Source organism: Cyprinodon variegatus, unplaced genomic scaffold, assembly GCF_000732505.1.
Source record: "Cyprinodon variegatus isolate N-32 unplaced genomic scaffold, C_variegatus-1.0 Scaffold130, whole genome shotgun sequence".
Taxonomy (NCBI): domain Eukaryota; kingdom Metazoa; phylum Chordata; class Actinopteri; order Cyprinodontiformes; family Cyprinodontidae; genus Cyprinodon; species Cyprinodon variegatus.
In genome coordinates, this window is record NW_015150583.1 from 1,274,814 (window position 1) to 1,292,424 (window position 17,611).

Below are 17,611 nucleotides of genomic sequence, written 5' to 3' on the forward strand. Positions count from 1 at the left end.
CCCCTCTCTCATACCCCCTTTCCTGTAAGCCTACTGTCGAAAAATCGAGCCACTAGTGCCGTAAAAACAAAAAAGGAAAGCTTTTCTTTACAAATAGAACCTGCATTTGGTAAAGTACTAATAAAAAGAGAAAATAAACATGGGCCAAGAATTGACCACTGTGGAACCCCAACATTGGAGTCTAAGCAAGGAGATGTCACCCTATTCACCACTATAAACAGTTTCCTATGGGACAGTTATGAACTATAAATGTCTGCAATGAGTGACTGGACACACTGAGGCCTCCTTATACTCTTTTAATACAAATTGGCTAAGTCCATATGACTCCAGTTCATTAGAATGTTTAATGCTATAAATTATTTTGGCTACTTCATAGTTTAGTATTGCAGTAGTGTTGAAAAGGGACTGGTCCAGATCAATGATATTTTCAATACAGACAGATAGTGTGAAGCACTGTTTAATCTCCTGCACAGAATGTCTGAAGAAATTGTTCAGATACATGTGGAAAGGGGCCCTCTGACGATAAAGTTCTTTATTTTAAGCTCCATATCCTTGTAATTTTGTTTACTTGTTGTCAATCAGCTTATTGAGGCTTAAAATGTCCCCTTGCCTTCTTGATGACCTTCATGAAGAAGTTTGTAGGATGGAACTATTGAAATCTCGTAGGACTCTAAAAATAAATATTCGGGATGCAGCAAATTTCATCAGGGGATGTAGTATTTAGAGTTAAGCTTACAGTTTGTAATAGTTTCAAAAACCACTTCTCCCCAATTATTTGCTATTGTGTTGGTCCATCATATAAATATATGAACATGAATTTCTTTCTCTGTGCAAAACGACAAGTCCTCTGACCTCTAATGTCTGACTGGAATCCCTCAACTCATTAACCCCCATTATGTTAGAGGATATAAAACAAGCTATTAAAGCTTTATTACTTAAGGTATTCCTCCAGGATTCACAAACCTGAAGCACATTAGGAAATTTAACCAGGCAGGATGGTTTGGGCGTGATGGTGAAGGTTGTAGAGACAGTGGCTTCAGACAAAAGCCCAACGCCTGAGTGGAAGGTGGTTTGGAGTGTGGTTTTTAAGAGCCAGACATCAGTGGATGTGATGTTAAGTGCTGGTTTCATTGACAAGGCACCTCCAGGAGGAACCCAGCACAGGAGTCCACTGTTTTTCATCACCAGATACAATATTTCAGTCATTTTCCCTCATAATTCTGATGACTTTTTGCAAGCTGATTTGTTTACCTTTATTTCTAAAGAAAGTTAAACGTATTAAAATGCTGAACGTGGTTATATTGATCACATTGACACTTTAAACAGGACACTATCCGTTCAGAATAAACTGAATTTGAGGTATTGGTGTATGGTTTGTCCGGTTCAGTGGGGAGCAATGTTTTCCAGTCAGAAGTTTGTGGGTTTGATTCCAGCTCTGTCACCCTGGGCAAGGCACTTAACCCCAATCTACCAATATGTTTAATGGTTTGTAAATGTAGCTGTAGTGTAATGGGCTGGAGGTGGTCAGCATGACTAAAAAAAGTGCTTTAAAATATTCAGACCATTTCAGCTGCTCTATTTTTTCTCCCGGGTTGATTTTTTAAAAAACAGTAATGAACTTCAATCATGTTTTCATGCATTTGCTAAAACGGAAACGTCTAATGATCAATGCTGCATTTTTGCTAAAAGTGAGTATGTACAATTTGTTCTGATAGAAGGGAATGCAAAATAATAGACAATGATAACATACTAGTTATAAAAACAAAGCAAGTCAAATAAATGCATCAAATAAAAACCTATCGGAGCAGCAAAGGGAGAGTGGGACCATGTCTCAGAGCAACAACCTGTACATGATCTCTAAGGGTTAGTACCACCTCTGTTATTTGGCTCTAGGATACCAGATTCCAAGAAAGATGGTCTAAAAGCTTCATAATGTATTGAGGAGCCTGAAAATGGACTGTCCTAAAGGCTGAAACCACAATTCTTAAAATAAACCACAAGTGCACAGGAAGTAGGTGCAGGGAGGCCAGAATTGGAGTTAAGTGTGCTCTACTGGTTAGTTTTTGTCAATAGCTTCACTGCAGCATTCTGAAGGCGAGCCTATGAGGTTTCAGTCAAACAAGCAAAGATATATATAATGGCTGAAATGAAAGGAAATAAAAAGCATTTCAAGTTTAGTTTGATGTAAAAGCTTTCTTCGCTCAGATATCTTTTTTTTTTTCATCCATGTTTCAGTATAAAAATCCCCAAAATGTTTTGGAAATATAAATTCCCTTGGATCAAATCCAATTATCCAATTTCATTATTAAGCACTTGAAAAAACCCCTACAGCTGACCAAAGTGCTCCTCCAATACCATTCTGTATAAATTGGGCCACAAGTTAACTGCATCTCTAGTAATTCTGGGGGAATTTTTGAAACTTGTTTAGGGGTAAACCCCAGGATCAGAAACTTATCCACCATTCCTGCAATCGACCAGCTAACAACTATAAAATAACCGATAGTAAGCTTGTCCCTAATTGGTTTAACGTACATAAGTCATGTCAATTAGGGCACAATGGATAAAAAACCAAAAACAATAAAAGGTCGTGGAAGAGCATTATTAAAACATGACAAAACAAAGACTTTTTTTCTAAAAATCTGTATTTATTTTAGCCTGAAAACATGACATAGGAAAACAAAAAAACAAACAAAAAAAACTGCAAAGAGCACTAAACCAGAGGAAAGAATCGATCCTCTTTAGCATTGAGCAGCTAATATCTCCTACGATCCCCAGTGCTACGTAAAAACAGCCATTCTCATGGGATGGATGGGAAACCCTCCAAGTATCCCATCATTTCATTGAGCCATCGGGACACTTGCCCAAATATGACCTTGGATGAGTTTCCACACGTCGTCACGAGAGACGCCATTGTTTAAATGCGGTGAAGGAAAAAAAAAAGAAAAATGTTTGTCGATTGGTCTGAAATCAACAGAGTGAAAACAGTTGGTCCTTGGTTTGTTTCTGATCCGTGTCTCTTCAGTCAGACTCCTCCTCTGAGCTGGCAGGAGTGGAAGCAGCTTCCTCCTCCTCTTCCTCTGATTCCTGTGTAAATTAAAGACAAACAAGAACCAGGATTTTTTTATTTATTGGTGCAAACTTTGCAGAACAGGATCCCCTTACAAATCAATTGGTAGCCTAATTTTGTTCCTTTATGCAGTTCAACTGGTGTAGCACTAATAAATGATCTGTTATGATTCTCTAGTTCAGTTTCATTAGTAGTCGAAGATCTGTTCTGTTCTTGGTGATTGCTTAAAGAGATATTCGTAAAGCGCGCTGTAATAAAAGGTGATGTTTAGATCCACACTGGAGAATCTTGTCACTTATAGAAATTAAATAAACAGCCAATTAAAACAGCTGTTATGTAATACACTGATAGATGATGCCCCCTGCGTGTCTTTACTTAATCCCAAGCATGAAAGCATGGGAGATTGCAAGGCTTTGATGATCGATTTTAAAGTTTTCAACTGAATTCCTGACGCTTTGTCCTTTAAAGATTATCTTTCACAGCCACTGAATTGCACAGATGCACTTTGAAAATTCACTGCATGTGACCAGTTATTAAAAACTCAAGGTTTTCCCTAAAAACTTATTGGTTTTTAGTCTCTACATCAAGAGGAAAGAGACTGACTGGGTTAAAAAGCTTCAACAATTTATAAAAATCAGACATGTTGTGAAGAAGTGGCTGTTCTGGAATATAAAAAGACAGGTGTCTCTGCATCTAACACAAAAAGAATGAAAAATAAATCCTTCATAAAGCCCTTATTGTTTGATAAAATGAGAACCAAAGGCAAAATGAAAAACATTAGCTCTGCCGGACTAATAGCTGTGAAAAAGACCTCAGGGATGAAGTCAGAAAGTAGTAGGTTTCTAAAAAGCTGAAGTCCAGGGTCGAACATTCTAGCAAAACTAATGAGATAATGCTGGATAGTATCTAAATGCCCCTGAAAGCTAATGGAGCTCAAAGCACACGCAAACAACAGGGATTTTGTAACATCCAGTAGGACTTTAACTTAGTATCAGTAAAGCTCAGTTTAGCACGACTCAGAGAGGTATTACAGCAATAAAAATCAATCAAGATGTTTTGATATAAAGAAAAGCTGACAGTAAACCTGGAACACATAAAAAAGGAAATCAATAATTAACTGATTTGTTGGAATTATTTTTCTGTGACCAGAGTGCTGGTTGAATATTCAGTGTTTTGTGTTTTTTCCCATTACTGCGTCCTCCTGCAGCTGGTCTGATAATAATCATACCTTCTTCTTCTTCTTCTTGGACTTGCTCTTGTGGTCGGAGTCTGAGGAGCTATCCTCGCTGGTTTCGATGAACTCTCGGCTCTTGAAGCTTTCGTTGCCCCCCCGTTCCTTCTCCTTGTCGCCACCACTGGACTTTCTCTTCTTGTCTTCGTCCTTTTTTCCACCCGATTTTCTCTTCTCTCTAAAGAGTGAAGGAGTAGCGGGACAATCAAGGATGTAATACATACTTTTTTTTTTTTTTAAAGGAGTAGCTTCAGTAAAATAAGCCTTACTTCCTGGGACTAGAGACAGCTCCTCCACTTTCTTTGTACTCCTTCTTCAGTTTGTCATATTGCCTCTTTGCCTCCCCTGCCTTTGTTTCCCATTCCTGAAAAAAAAAAAATGTCAGAAGGAGATTTAATGTTATTTACTGAAGTGTTGCTAATATCAATCAGAAATCCAAATTATGATGTTCTCTTCTGAGGGTCCAGCTTTCACCTCCTTTTCGTCTTTGCCAAGCTGTCTCCACATCTCTCCGGCCTTCTTGGATATCTCTGTGATGGAGATGCCGGGGTTCTCTGCCTTGATGCGTTCCCGGCTGGAGTTCAGCCAAAGCATGTAGGCGCTCATCGGCCTTTTGGGACCTCCTGTGTCCTTCTGCTTCTTCTGCTCAGACACAAAAAAACAAAACAAAGGAAAAATGTTGCTTTTATTCTGAAATGCATCTGATGTTTTTATTCCCCTGCTGCTCTCTCACCTCTTTGCGTGGTTTCCTTTCTTTTTTCTCTTTCACGACTTTAGGTTTCTTGGCTTTTTTCTTCTTTGCGCTTTCGTCTTCGCTATCTTCGCCTTCTTCACTGCTGTCACTTGCTGAAGCATTGCTGTCATACCTGATTGAATGTAAAAAAAAAAAAAATGGAAGAAGTCCTGAAAATGCAAGAAATGGGTGTGACGGTTTGAAACACTGAAGAAAGTCACTTACTCTTCTGCAATTTCTTCATCTTCCTCCCCAGGGTTGAAAGACTCGTCTAAAGAGAAACGATCAGAGGCTTAACATATTTCCACACCAACTCCAGATGTTCAGCTGCTTAAACTGCATCTTACCACTTCCACTTCCATCTGAATCATCGCTGTCGTTGCCTTCCTCCCTGATCTTTCCCTCAGCCTTCATTCTCTCCAGGTAGGCATCATGCTGGTCTTCATCGGAGTCACTGTACTCGTCTATCTTGCCCTTCATGCCCTGAAATCACAAATCATAGTCAGGAAAAGGCCGCAATGGACCAATAACAGTCGACCACCATCATTAGGAATCAGTTAGAGAAAATACCCCAAAGCGACAGTCTGAAAAACAGTTAAGAAAGGAAGGAAGAATTTCTTTCTGAATGTTAATCACAGGAAAAATATCTACTCCCAATAAAATTCAGTCAATATCAACCATCATTACAAAAGAAAGGTCTGATCTAACAGTGGAAAATGTCAATAAAATATGTGTTAAAATAATGACGCACTGATATTGTAGCTTAATTTAACATAATTTTTCAGAGCATGAAAAATACAAATTAAGATTTAGCAAAGAGATAAATGACAAAAAAAAATCCTATTGTTCTTACGAAGCTAGATCTCCGAGTTTCTTTCATTTCATTGGAAGAGATGCACCAATCAAACTATCAGCCAAAGATCAGATGTTAATTTTTCTCCTGATATGTTAAGAGACGTTTAAATAGAGATTTTTTTAAAAATGCTTTCACAAATCATTACATGCATTACAGCTCCCGCCACAGTTGGTTAATTTGTACATTGGTTAGCAGCGGGTGCTTCACTGCATTTTTTATTTTGTATAATAAACATTTCAGATGCACCGATCTGGGTTCAGCTGGCCAATCAGTCTGTTCTCTGTGATCTGGTCTGCAATCAGGAAGAGCTGAACCGCTTAAGATTCACAATCTTTCTGTCCAAAGGTCTGCAGCACGCGGCTCTTTGGAGCTTCCAATCGTGTTTTTAGTACACCGAGATGAAAATATAAATTTTTTAAAACATAGATGCAGGTTTTTAATCTTTTTTATTGAACTTGTTACTGAAGTTCCACCAAAGCATGACGAGAAGCACCAGTAATCATTTCTTAGATCTTTTTCTCTCCTCATTAGTTTGGAAGCTTGGAGCTCATCTATTTCCATTATTTTCCAGAAATAGAACATCCCAGGGTTTTAACTTAAAGGATTTCTTAAAATAGAGAAATTCACCTTTATTAGGTTTTATTGGGAAAACTTAAAAAAAGACCATGGGCTAAATTATGTTGACAGACAAGCTGTTTCGAAATCCTTCCAAAACTGAAAACTTCACCTCTTTCTGCTGAGGGAGCGTATGTGTTGAACTGACTGCATCACACTACAGCTTTCTCATGTCTGTCTGTGCAAATATGGACGAAAATCTGTTCACAAACAATGTTTTACTCATTAATATTCAGTGTATTGTCCATATTTATGTGATTTTAAAGTCCAACAATGCACTAAAGACAGAGCGCAGATATCGGTCAAAGCTGATAAAACTGAGCATATCGATCTTAGATCTTTTTTTTCCTAAATATTAGCTTTATTAATTTGAAAACCTTAAAATAACAAGTGTGCTACTGTAGAAATAAAAAAAAAAAATGTATACTCGATATTTATTTATTAAAAATTAAAAGTTGCATAATGCTACATTGAGATTGGGGGCTCTAAATAACGTAATTAGTTGGACTGGGGACCAGCATGGCTCTTTAGGTTGCAAATGTTGCAGACCGCTGTCCTACAGGCTGTTTGGGTTTTTTAGTGTCTACGTTTTCTTTAACTTTCCTCATTTGTTAAAATTGAACCCTGACCCTTTTTCTTTCTGGGGAAATCAGGGAAATCCTAGTTGAGTCGATTTTAACCACGGTTAGACGCAGAATGACAACAACTAAATCAAATGAACTTTTACAGGCCACTAAAAGGCTTGGTGCCTGAAGCTGACATTTAAAACATTATGGAGTCTCAGTCTGGCTGTTTTCCTGGCCCACATGGTCGTTCCCATCTCCATGCATCTTTATCCATGTCCTGATGGCTGACAGAAACACCCAGTCAGAAAGGCTCCCATTAAAAGAACAGGAAATGGAGAGGAGCTCCATTTGTTCTCGTTGCCCTCCTCTGCTGACTCCATCACCATGGCAACAGATGATTAGAATGTAGGAGAAACTGTTTTGGTAAATCTGGGAGCCAGCGGGATGTTGTCCGTGTCAGCAGAACATTAAAGACGGAGCAATCAACATGTTAAACACCAAAAAGCCCCTCAGGCAGCACATTAGTCAGAACAATGCAAACACACACAGTTATCCGAGTGATCAGCCTCTCACACACAGAAACTCCTGATCCGCGTCTCCCATGATCAGCGGCCAATAGAGACCACTTAAAATCAACCAAATAAATTGGACAAAAATGATCCCGCAGAATGCTTCAGCACTCCATGCAATCAGAAATCACTCCACACAAAATCAACTCCAGCATCCACACGAGGCGCCCATAACCATACCCACCTTCTTCTACAGGAGGTACAGACAGACACAAAGGAGAAGGGCGACATGAATGAATATCTGCATCGCAAATCTGACAAGGCTGGTTGGATATTTTGGATACAGAAAACAGGATGAGTTGACTTGCTCATAAATTACCTCTTTGAACCCTCTGTTCTTGATGTTGAGCTTCTTGGCGTTAACAAAGTCAAACAGTTTGCCATACTCCTCCCTGCAAGAAAAAAAAAATACTATAATAATATATATAATATATAATAAATATACTACTATAATAATATAAACACACAATGCAGTTAAAGTAAAAAAAAAAAAAAAGCATAGAAACTAATGAGATGATGACTGTACACTCAGTATTTTTGCATCGCTTGGAATCAACAAACAAAACACAAGTTTGCGGAATAAAAAGAAACATCAAACAAAAACAGTTCTAACAATGGTTGATGTGGATCTCATTTACTTACATTTTTAGCTCATTAAAATAAAATGATACCATCTGTAAACTTAATTATAAAAACATCTTTTTTCATAGTTACAAAAATAAATAAATAAATTCTTCTTTATTGATCTCACATTTGAGAAATTAACTCTCTGCATTTAACCCATCTCCTTTGGGCTGCCACTGTGCAGCACCCAGGGGTTAAGGGTCGTGCAAAGACACCCAGAGTGGCAGTCTGTGTGAGTGGGTTTCGAATTCACAACCTCAGGATTACAAGCCCTATGCCCTAACCACCGATGTTTGATCAGTAATGAGCCTGGTGGAGTTCTTAACACTAGTATCTTTTAGAGCAGGGGAGCTCAAGTCCAGTCCTCAAGAGCTACCATCCTGCAACTTTTTGATGCACCCCATTTTTAACACACCTGAATCAAATGAGTGGCTCATTACCACGCCTCTGCTGGGCTAAGTGAGGGGATTGAGCCTTTTGATTCAGGTGTGTTAAACAGATGCATTTAAAAGTTACAGGATGGTAGCTCTTGAGGACTCGACTTTAGACCTTCCCTGTTTTAGAGTAACTGCTCTAAGTCCCAGTGAGGCGGCCTCACCTCTCAATGCTGCTGAAGGTGTACTGGTTTCCTTGCTTCGTCTCAATCTCAAAGTCAAAGGACCTGGTTGTAGTGGTTCCTCTGGCGAAGTTGACGCAGGAGATTTCCTCAAAGCGCAGGTGAACTGGGGGCTTGTGGACGTAGATGAAGCCCCTCTCCAGAGGATAAAGGAGGCCTGATGATGCCTTGTAGGAGCAGGTGATGCACTGAGCACCAGAGTGGCTGCAGAGGAGGTCAGACATTGAAAGTGAACCAGTTTTTATTAAGATCTCTTCATTGTAAGATACAATCTTTCATAGATGCTTACCCTTGGAAGTTTCCGGGTACAGTGATTTTGCGGTTGACCAGGGCCTTCATCACCCTGCTGACCATCTCGTAGAGAGAGCCCGACATGTTTTTACTGAGTTTGCCTTCAAAACGCTTTTCCACATCCTCCCTGTTGTGAGAACAGAACACACACTGGAAGTTTGATGGGATTTCTAAGGAGAAACTGGCAATAATTTAGAGAAGGCATGAAACTGCTCCTTTAGGACTCTGGTGCCCCCTGGTGGAAAACACAGTCAAAGATAAGAACCCAAACTTTTTTTTCCTCCATATTTTGTTAAGTTACCAATCATGCTTATATTCAGCAAGGACAGGCAAGTCTGAGCGCCTTAGCTCAACACAAACTATAAACATTAAGACAATGCTGCAATGATATCTTCTGGAACAATGTAAAGAACGGCCTAGTCAAAGTCCAAGCCCACATCCAGCAGCAGAGGAGTTAAATCAAATCACAGGAAGGCCCAAAGTCTTTAAGATGGACACATGGACAAACATTTTTTCATTTGCACATAAAGGCTCTAAAGTCAGTGGGAAATTTCAGGTGTGAAAGTGCAAAAACCGGATGAAAGAATAAATCGTATTGGTTGGAGGCCCCTAGGATACTCACTCGCTCATGTTGAGGGTGAGGCTAATATCCTCTTCCTTTGAAAAAAGCAGGATGAGGAAATGATATCGAGTCTGCCCCTGCTTGATGGGAGGATCCAGACTGATCTAGAAGGAGGGAAGGTGAGAAAAGTCAGAGAAGCTCTAAAGCAGGAAAGCTATAAAGAGGAGACAAGATGCAGGGGTTTACTCACCACGAAGAACATCTGCCTCTGGTCCTTGTGTGGCAGCAGGAAGAGACGGAGAACGGTGGTGTAGGGAATCTTGTAGTCAAAAGTCTTACCGTGCAAGTGGAGGAAAGTGGGATAGATCCGAATGTCGTATCTGTAAGAAAAAGACCCAAGAGACATTAAAGGAAGGCAGAGCTTCACAATCAATGAATAAATCCAATTTTAAATCCCACTTTTTTATCTATCAATATGTTTTCTTTGTTTGCTTAATGTCTCCAATATATTCTATCCTAACAAGCCTAGATAATTATATATCTTCACTTCTGGGGGTTTGTAACCTTTACTACATAAAAAAGGGATAGAAGGAAAACACCCATTAATAGTTTCCTCTGTATTAATCTTTTGGCAAACACGTGGAAAAACTAGGATAAACATTTTAAACTGAATTATTTTCTGAGCTTGAGAGCACATATTTAAAAATCTAATCCAATCAATTTTTATTCATGAATGAACAAAACAAAATGATTTAGTTTTCATTTTGATTAAATCAATCCTGCTGTTCTATTAGGTCAGAGTGTTTTTCTTTGTCATCCTGATGAGGTTGATCATGTGCACATGGTGTTTTGGATTGTCCAGAACTTAAAAATGGGAAGTTGAAGTGACGTAATCTCAGAGGTTAATGTGTTCCAGTTTACCTCTGGTGGACTGGCATTCACTAACGTTTGTAGATGGTCACTATACCTACTGCTAGACCCATAAAAATGACAGAAAACTGTTCTCAGCATATGAAAAGCACTGACAATGTTCATTAGCAGTATGTCAACAACTGACTTAATGCAACATTCATAATAAGGAACTGATACAATGGTGTTGTGAGGACTTTCTGACTGAAATTCCACCTCTAGAGGCCTTCAAGTTGAATTTTCCTACACAAAGCAAGGGAATCCAGACTTCCTAGGACGAACAGAACGCACTGATAAAATACTCTTTAAATAAAATCTTTGTTTAATAAGTTGCAAAGATTCTTTTTTCGGACTGATTGGAAAAAGATTGACTTTTAGCTTCGGTCTTCAAATTTCTCTATTTTATATCTGGATGTGTTATTTACAGAAGGTTTTGTGTAAAAAGTAATAACCATAAACTGTCTAATAGCAATGGAGATTTCTGAAGGTTCCAAGAATCATGAGAGCTGGAAACAAAGATCAATCAACTCTATGTTAAGCTACTGGACGTTCGCTGACTTGGTAACAACCAGTATCCTTCATTCCATGCAGTCTCTGAAACAGTATTCTCACCCAGTCTTAATAGTACATGTTCATTTCAAACTAAATTTTTTTTTTTCTCTCAAAACAGTTTGTTATTCTCAAATGAACTTAGTTGGTGGTTAAATAAAACACAATCTGAAGGTTAAAGTTATCAAAGATGAGACTAAATATCAGTCCTTGTCAGAGTAACAACTTTTCTCTTTAAACCTTTATCCTTTAGAGAATAAACTGAGGAAGACAGTCCACATTTATCCAGCCTTGAGAAATGATAAAAACAAAGTGAGGATCAGATGAAAACACTTTGTTGATCTCCTACCTTCCCCTGGGTGTGAGACACTGAAGCTCCTTAAAGATACAAACTGCGTCTCCTGTGGCCTGAATCACATCAGCCTTAGACAGAACATTCTGGGCAAACGCCTGATGGACAGAAAAACTTGTTTAACGTCAGCATCAATAAAACAAAACCAATCCACAGAAACTGTTCTGAATAAACATGATTAATGATCCGCCTTCGCCTTCACCTCCACAGGGTCTTGTCGTTCATCGGTCTGGCTGGGCGGGACGTAGAATCGGACCTCCATGAGAGAGACCTCCGTGTCGTCGTTCTGGTGAAACTCCAGCGTGACTTCGTTCTTCCCTGTGGCGCATTGGGAGACGTTGGACAGGGGGATCTCAAACGCTGTGTTGTCATTGACGTCAAACGACAGCAGGGGTCCTAGAAGAGAAGAGAAAACAGTCAAGTGAACCTCTGATGGGCAGCCAGAGGTCCAACAACATCCAGAACATGGGACATATGGGGCAGCTGAATATTTCACATTTGAAATTTCTTTCCAAACCCAAATTTCTATAATTTTTTGGTCATTTAATAAACAAAACCTCTAATTGGTTTATTACATCCAACAATCATGAAAAAGCTAAATGGTTTCATACCAACATTATGATACAGCTCTGGGGCCATTTCTTTTTAGTCATCAAACTACTTTAAAAGTCTAGATTAGGGCTGTAATAATTAATCTGATTAATAGGGATTACTCGATTGTTGAAATAATTGTCAACTAATTTAGTAATCGATTAATCGTTAACTGGAGTATAGTCTAAAATGTACCTTTAGCTGACAGAGGGACCCAACTCTAGCAGCAATTACAAGAATAGAAAAGAAAATCCCTTTATTGTCCCACAACGGGGAAATTGTGGTGTTACAGCAGCAAAGGATTATAGTTTAAATGTAAAAGAAAAAGTGCTAACATTATGCATTTAAGATAAAAATCTTTTGCATCTGTCAATATGCTCTGTTCAGAACTCCTCAAGTGGTAAAGTTTATTTTCACTTGGTTGTATTTAGCAAATAGTCTTCTTTAAGGAACCTTTTGCTGTCCGATTATCAAATGATACATCGAAAAAATAATAGAGAGATTAATCGATTTGCAAAATAATCATTACTTGCAGCCCTAGTCTAGATTAGACTTTTCTACAAGAAACTAAATCACAGTTTAGGATGCGCAGTTTCTTTTGTCCCTTTAAATTTACAGATCAATGTTTAGAACCGTTATCTGAAAGTAAGTAAAGACATAAACAGCAGGAGATAAATGTTTTTTTTTTTTTTTTTTTTATGAGTCTGCATTTAGCTGTAGACGTTGTCAAAACCAGAAGCAGTCAATTAATTAGAAATAAAATAAAGGGGAGCAAAGATTATATAAATAGAAATAAAAAGGCTTTTGTTTTCTTATAATTAATATTATTATCTAAATCTAACATTTCTTCCTACTCAGGTACCTATACTTTTAAATGCTTCATAGAAAGCATGTGTGCTCAACTTCAGAGACTCCATGCTGACTTGTTTACCTGAGAACTTGGCTGTCCCCCAGTTCCAGCCCTTCACAGACAGGTCTTTCTCTGACAGCTCCACCTTGTAGTTTACCTTAAAAAACTCTGATATCTTCTCAAAATCCTGCAGAATAATAAAATAAAAAAAGATGAGAAGCATTAAGAGTAGAGAGGAGATGAAAACAAGAAGGGGACGCACTGACAGACTTCAGGGCAGTAAAAGCAGCAGCTGTTCATGGGTCACAGCCTATGAAAACAGCACCTAAAGGGAAGCAGAGATGGTGGATAATAAATCACAATGTGATTGTAACTACGCCGCAAGGGAACACAGGAGGTGGATGTAATCCATCCGCCTCGTCTGTCCTCCGACAATCAGTCCGTTTATTTATCCTGCAGGCTGGCTTACAACTGGAGAAGACACACACACAGCAACAAATACACGTACACACAATCCCAGCAGTACAAACACATGTGGAAGTAATTGTGACAAGCAAGTGTGTGAAGGGAGGAATCAGCTAATTTACGCACCTGGATATCTGCCTGTCCATACAGTTATTAGAGCCAATTAGAGGCCGGGAAGTGTGTGTGGGTGAGAAGGCTAAAGATCATCAGGATGTTTGTCAACCTGGATTAAAGAACTGTTTGGGCCATGTGTAAATAAGTGAGTAAATAAGTTAAATCAGGACCTGTTTGTTTTGGCGAAGCCCGTCTCCCTCGATCAAACACGCACATCTAAGTTTCAACACCCATATAAACAAACATTTCATCATCATCATTTTTTCCCCTTAGGTTTCAAACAGCCAGATTAACTTAGATTCTTTTAAAGTGAACCCCATCAACAAATGTCCAAATATACGTCCAAGTTTTGGGGCTTTTAAGTTTTTTCCTTCTTTCAGGTCCACTCTTTGTACTCTGACAATAAGACCAGTATGACAAAAACATTTTATTAACATTTGATGAAACTATTTCTGTCAACTGACTCTCACCAATTGATACCTTAAAAAAAAAAAAAAAAACAGCAATATAACAGTCAAAATAAACAAAGAAAATATCTTTTAACCCATAATATGTCCTCTGGACAATCTGAAGGACTTTTACTACAACTGATTTAGGTGTTCAGAAGCTAAAGTGTAGATAAAAGAGGATGCGACACAATGATGAACAAGGATAGAGGAGAAATGGCCCTGCTACTATGTCGTAACATCAGACAGCTCTGTGGTAAAATAACCTATGAAAGCATAGTAACTATTATGGTGCAAAGAAACAATGGTTTTAATTCTGTGACGCAGTGATGTAGTATCTGCCATTAGGATGGTGGAGGAAGACTGTACCTCTAAACCCAACAGGAATCTACCAGGTTTTAAAGTTACAGTCTGGGCCGTCAACATCCTCCACACAATTAGACTTAGACAGATTTATTTGTCATTTTGTTTACACAAGTGTAAAACAAAAGGAAATTTCATTCAGAACAGCTCTCTAGACAATTTCAATTTTTTTAAGTGCAGCCTTGAAAAATAGTAAAAAATATATAAAAACAGTAATTAGAGCTCAGCTATTCAACAGACTCTCTGGCAGAGATTCCCCATCTTCCTCATAGGGACGGATAAATCAGACTGTCAGCTCTGCACGCCACGAACTGAATCTCTCGCCAATTCTGGAGGGCCGACACTAACTGTGTGATAATAAACAATGACATCATGGCGTGTCCTGCAGAACCAGAGGATCAATCTTCCCCACAAAAAAATATGCTGATTAACCCCAAGAGACATGTTGTACCAACATCCTCATCCCTTTTTAAGGATTACGCGCCGCTGCTCCTCATACTTAGGGAAAAGATGTAGGGGAAAAATGTATATAGAAATAATAATGAAAAAAATAAAAATGTCAGGTCTATTTTCTGAGCTGAAGTGCTTCAGTAAACATAAACACCGATCAAGCAGAGTCAATGATTGCATAGTTTATAAAACATACATAATGCACTGATTTCCCTCATTAATCCAGTTAAGAGTTTGAAGGAGAAGATTGGACTGATTTTGAAACCTGACAGAAAGCCACAAGTGCTCATCTAAAGTTAAAATGGCAGAAATACGTCAATGTTTTTCTTCACCTATAACAGCAAATGAAGGGAGCCGTTTATCAGCAGACACTAGGCTTGTTTACGTGGACTTGATGCTCAGAGTAAAGGGCCAAAATAAAAAAAAGCAGTCACATAAACCCGCCTCATAATCAGATTTATTATCTCTTCATTAAATGTTTTTTTTTAAATAGAAATCGCTGCTTAACTCTTATATTAAAGGGATCCTTGACAAAAACAACTTTATCAAGCAGAAATGTTAAGCTTTTCAAGGGGAAAATTCTTATGTGCAGGAAATCTTTATAGCTTTATCAGACTGGGACTCTTTGAGACTGAATAGGTAAATACGAACACAGGACTTACCGTGTCCCTGAAACCGTCATATTTGTAAATGTGGCCCGTGCTGGTGCCAAGTTTGATGCCATGGCCCAAGCACACTCGCCTCCACTGAGCGAGGTTGAGCTCTCCTGCTGGGATGCTGTCAACCTTCCCAGTCTTGTTGCTCTTATAAACTACATTCTGTTTGCTGAAGCGCAGGCGTCCATCATTCTAAGGGGAAAAAAAAAAACAAAAGAAAAAAACAAGACGTGTATTGAAATGCAGAGTACAATAACTACAAATTACTCCATCTGTAGTACATGGAGAGAGAGCAATCAAAATTCATATTTTTTGTAAATCCTTTTAAAATACAAATTCAGCTCTCTTGAAGAAAAGAAATAGCCTATATAGCCCAAAATTGAGTAGGAATGTGTCATAAAATGTGAAAAAAGTACTTAATGCAACAGAAAAAGAAAAAAGGCCGGAAATTAAACCAAAGTGGTGTAATGATAATCCTTTTTTTTTGTGTACATATATACAGTATATAAAACCTCTTTTACTCTGATGCCCTTAAATGATTCTTGTACAACAGATCAAGGCAACAGGTCAGATATGAAGTCTCAAATTATTTAGTTACAGAATAATTATCAAAATATATTAAATAGTGTGTATATATATATATATATATATATATATATATATATATATATATATATATATATATATATATATACTATATAGGTGCATGATGCAGATAAGGTGGTGCACAGAATCTGTAAACAACAAAACAAGTTGCTTAACAAATCTGTCCTTGAAAAGGGCAAATTTTTGTATAGAAAACAAAAGTGTGACATCACTTTGGTAGTGGTCACAACGTTGTGTGAGGATTTATTTTTCCCTACAAGAGGGAAGGAGATGATTAGGAAGAAGGTTGGAGCTAAATATTGTCACAGGACTAAACTGCATGAGTCCAGACCTAAATCCAACAGAATCTGAGACAAGGCTTTAAAATTGATCTTCACACGAATCAAAACAATCTGTCCTTTTCAATTATTTATTAATCTGTGTTGGAGTGTCATATAAAAGAAGGATGATATACAATAAGGTAGGTGGCTGTAGTGTAATAAATGTTGAAAGGTCAAAGCTTATAAACACCAATAATCCCACTACCAGTGGAAATGAGTTCAAATGTAGTGTAGCTTCATACCCAAGAGCCTTTGACCTCCTGGTAGATGTCGTTAAACTCCAGCATGTCCCCCATGTTGGCTGATAACTGATGCTCTAGAGACAGATAATCAGATGTACACATGCGCAGCGATTAGAGAAAGCACATTCGACATAGGCACACACATTATCTGCTTTTCCTCATTATGACATGTACCAACCAAATCATAGTTCTGAGAGTTCAAGTGATGTAAATTTAAAAAGACGACAGTGTGGCTTTGTTTCTAAACTACTTTAGATAGCAGTAGTTTGCCCTCTGTAGTTAGTCTAACCGGAGTAAATTAGAGCTGTAATGTCGGTCAGTCTCTTCCAGGAGTAACATAGCCGCTAAGCTAACAGAAAGGATACAAGGTTCGCTTCTTTCGTGTTACAATGTCTGACTGCGTCCTGGGGGTTCACATATACATGCGACATGAAACGGCACGCGCAACATCACCGCCCAGCAGCGGCGAACTGTTCAGTTAAACGAGCGCACAAACAAGGCAACGCAAACGTGAGGAAAACAAATCACGAATTAAAGGTTTAAATAGCACACTAACCACTCTAACTGAAGCATATATTCACTTTGCACCCTTCGCTAGCTGTAACGAACAGTTAGAAAAATTTCTCTCAAGAAGGAAAACACCTTAATAAAACTAAAAACCTTACAATCACTTAGACGAGCTTCTGTTTCCCGCGTGTAGCATCAGGAGCTAGCGCTACGTCACAGGAAGCAGCAAGGGGAGTTTGTATTAACGTCCGGTTTAGTAAAAAAAAAAAAAGTTATTTCATTATAAACGTATAGTTACATATATATGTGTAAGGTAACTATATTAAAGAAGTAAATTATAGAGCAATTTAAATTTAAAAAACATACGCTGACTGTGTAGACCAGAGCAAATTGCAGTAACAATCACTGCCACACGAGGGCGCCCAATGACTCAGATAAGAAATCATCTATTCCTACATCCA

The 17,611-nt window shown here is 38.3% G+C and overlaps 1 protein-coding gene across 2 annotated transcripts; it reads right to left on the reverse strand.

Moving 5' to 3' along the window:
* Nucleotides 1–2,621: 2,621 nt before the first annotated feature.
* Nucleotides 2,622–17,378, reverse strand: ssrp1 (structure specific recognition protein 1). Of its 2 annotated transcripts, XM_015376171.1 has the most exons (19): nt 17,309–17,378; nt 16,644–16,717; nt 15,482–15,667; nt 13,063–13,168; nt 11,743–11,936; nt 11,538–11,638; nt 9,981–10,110; nt 9,791–9,894; nt 9,167–9,295; nt 8,860–9,081; nt 7,957–8,029; nt 7,822–7,827; nt 5,379–5,514; nt 5,257–5,302; nt 5,032–5,164; nt 4,773–4,940; nt 4,568–4,662; nt 4,296–4,476; nt 2,622–3,084 (listed from the first exon to the last, which is right to left on the reverse strand). In XM_015376171.1, exons 2-19 carry the CDS (start codon nt 16,695–16,697, stop codon nt 3,019–3,021), a joined length of 2,130 nt encoding a protein of 709 aa, XP_015231657.1. In that variant the 5' UTR covers nt 16,698–16,717; nt 17,309–17,378; the 3' UTR covers nt 2,622–3,018. The 2 variants fall into 2 exon arrangements, with proteins under 2 accessions (XP_015231657.1, XP_015231658.1); XM_015376172.1 differs by lacking the exon at nt 7,822–7,827.
* Between the last annotated feature and the right edge of the window lie 233 nt (nt 17,379–17,611).

Excerpts from the sequence above, each read along its gene's own strand:
- ssrp1 (XM_015376171.1), bottom strand. The coding sequence starts at position 16,697 with ATGGGGGACATGCTGGAGTTTAACGACATCTACCAGGAGGTCAAAGGC. Across the intron at positions 11,639-11,742 it reads AACGACAAGACCCTGTGGAG|GCGTTTGCCCAGAATGTTCT; the intron begins GTGAAGGCGAAG and ends TCTGTCCATCAG. Across the intron at positions 9,296-9,790 it reads CTCACCCTCAACATGAGCGA|GGAGGATGTGGAAAAGCGTT; the intron begins GTGAGTATCCTA and ends TTCTCACAACAG.